A 3060-nucleotide genomic window follows, 5' to 3' on the forward strand; every position below is an offset into this window, starting at 1 on the left:
GCACAGGTATTCCATAAGCACTTTTAAGCAGCACTTTTATACTTAATTATGCATTAGATTAGTCCAAAGCAAGAAGGTGCATGATTTACTATATAGTTCACTGGGCTGTGCCCCAGCAGAGTAGACAGTATTTCAGACCATGGTGACCCCACAGCTTAGCACTGCTCAGTATGTATACTCCAGCTACCACTCCCCCCACAAATGATCCATGTGCTAATTAGTACCCCCACTCATGACTGGAATGAGGTGTTCTTGTTATGAGTCTTCGTATCCTCCAAAATCAAGTCAGCTCCACACGCAAGGTGATGTGCACTGCACTGTGTCACATGCAATTATATAAGCGGTGAAATGCACGTCTGCACGCAGAAAATGGCAGCAGTGCGCTTTTGAACTAAAACACCTTCAGTGTGTTTTACTTCAAAGTGCACTGCCGCCATTACCTCGGTGATGATGCGCGTTTCACCGTTTATACAAGTGCATGTGCTGCAGTGACGGTTGCTTTTGTATGCATGCCTGCATGCATACAAATGCCCCAGGTGAGCAGATGGGGATGGGGTAAGTATGGAACTGATGATGTATGGACAGGTTAAAGCAGATGAAGCAGAAGATCAGACAGTAGAGTCGTAACTGGTAAGATTTGCACCCTGGGCACAAATCCCAGTGCCTGCCTTCCCCTTGCCTCTCCCCCCTTCTGCCCTGCCTCATTGAAACCCAGCATACCAGGACATCACAACACTGAATTTGGCAGCACTTCCTCCCTCAGCGGTGCTGCCATGACTTCTGTCACTGATTGCCCTTTAACTCAATGCCCAGGACTCACAAAACTTGTTGCCCACTGCTAGTTTTGCTCCTGGCAGACAGTAGACAGAAGACAAGAGTTTGTGGTTTCTAGAACACACTGCCCAAAACCCACTGGCAAAACATCCCATATCTTTCTAGCGCTTGCTTATATAGAAGAGAATAAATCTATTGCTGCTATCAGTTAATAACTTAGCTCAGAATTTTGTGTGGTGCATCCAGTCTTAACGAGGAGACTATGTCATATAATGGAATTTCTGGGTTTTTTCTGTTTTATTTTTTTTAAACTGGTTTCAGAGCCAGGCAATTTAATTTAGGAAATACTGATACTGTCAATGAAGTTTCAGTTTTCTGCCCTTCTGCATATATGTTGAGTATTTTTTTCCATGATAATCATCCTTCAATATACTTGATGTTAAGAGACTGGAAAAATGTATTACCTAAATACTTGATGACCTATGTGAAACATTCTTCGCCAGCTTCTGACTAATTTATAAAAAGGAATCCTACTTGCTACCATGGCTACAGTCCCTAGCATCATTGCAGTTAAGAGGTCTGTCACTGGCAATCAATCCTATTTGTGGATATTCATTGCCATTATAATATTGCTTTGGAGAGTGAACTGGCTTTAGTTTTAAAATGTACAAATCTGGAATCATCTGCAGCATTTTAAAAATGTAATGTGACAAGTTGTACATTTCCATTCCCAATATATATCCATCCCTCCAATGAATGCTTTTAACAGCTGTGGAAAATGAAATACAAAATGAAGAGAAAATTGCAATGTAGATTAATATGATAGGTACATTTTGTGCACCACATCTTTGTGGGTCTTTGCTGCTTTGACCTATTGCTACATTAAACAACAAGGAGTAGTAAGGGAACTGAACCTCAACATTACAGTGAAAGTAATAATAATGGTTTAAATTAGGGTAAGAAAAGTCAGGGTTGACTCTTTATTTCATCTTGAACTGATTCCAGTGTCCTGAAACAAAACAAACATAGATACAGCAAATATAAGTATTGCATCTGAAAGGATGGGTGCACATCGCTGGCACTTCACAAGTAAATGCTTCTATCTAATATTGATAGATGCTGTAAAGAGTGTTCCTGTGAAGTTATTAGTCAAATTCCTGATAGAAAATAGAATCAGGCTGGACTGTATAAGGCACTGTTATGAATAAGCATTTCAACCTAACAGCTTAACATGAATTCTAATATTGCACTACACTTTTAAGATGAAGGTTCCAGGAACAAATATCTGCCTCTAACTTATGTGACATAGGCCAAACTTCTTCACCTTTGTGTCTCAGTATAATACCTGTACGTACTTTTAAAATTCTGATATGAAAAAGGTGATTTGAAGTGCAGTTATTAGAATATAATATGTTTTATGACATTAATGAAATAAAATTGACATCCTATGAAACACATGGAAGTAATATTTATCTGTGGAGGTTAATAGAATATTTGCACCTTTCCAGACAACTGAATTCAGAATACCTAGCTTATTAAAACAGCAAATTCTCCAAATTGGTAGTATAAATCAAATTGCAGTCATATTATAGTAAATTGCATTTTTCTTGGCCATAAAAGACTTGAGCCACTGTTTAGCCCAGCATTATGTATCATAAGTATTAAATGCATTTTCTGAACTAGGAAAGGATTTTTGGGGTGATCTCTCTTATTGGATCAACTGAATGGTTGGGATAAAGTTAAACAAGCTTTGTGCTTTTAAAATAAATCTTTTATTTTATTTTAGATGGATCACAGATACAATGAATTCAAGCTCCAGGCAATTATGTCTGAGCATAAGAAGACAATCACAGCTATATCTTGGTGTCCCCATAACCCTGATGTATTTGCAAGTGCCAGTGCAGATAACCTAGTGATCATTTGGAATGTAGCTGAACAAAAAGCTGTTGCAAAACTGGACAATACAAAAGGTATTTTATATAGTTTATTTGGCATAACTTTTTCTCTTACCATTTTAGAGTTTGTAGCCTTGTGAGTATTTCTAAAGTCAGTGATTCTCAACCAGGGTGTTGCAGTACTCTAGGGTGCCTTGAGATCTATTCAAGGGTGCCTCTTAGTGCCATGCAATCTTAGTATCATTAGGTGCGCAAACATGAATCACAGGATAAACCTAGAGATTTCAAATCAGAATGCATAGTGTTAAAACCATGCTGACGTGTTGTGGTCTTTTTGAGTTCCTTTCAACAGATCAAGTTCCTTGCTCTATTTTTCTCTTGGCCAAAAAAA

General features: G+C 38.2%; 1 protein-coding gene across 1 annotated transcript in view; it reads left to right on the top strand.

The window, feature by feature from the left end:
* Positions 1-561: 561 nt before the first annotated feature.
* The window catches only part of WDR17 (WD repeat domain 17), a 70526-nt gene continuing 68027 nt past the window's right edge, over positions 562-3060 (top strand). The window contains exons 1-3 of the mRNA XM_025209550.1: positions 562-615; positions 2561-2744; positions 2793-2805. Coding sequence (XP_025065335.1) covers positions 562-615; positions 2561-2744; positions 2793-2805 — 251 coding nt within the window. The remainder of the gene's footprint in view (positions 616-2560; positions 2745-2792; positions 2806-3060) is intronic.

Source organism: Alligator sinensis, unplaced genomic scaffold (assembly GCF_000455745.1).
Source record: "Alligator sinensis unplaced genomic scaffold, ASM45574v1 scaffold614_1, whole genome shotgun sequence".
Taxonomy (NCBI): domain Eukaryota; kingdom Metazoa; phylum Chordata; order Crocodylia; family Alligatoridae; genus Alligator; species Alligator sinensis.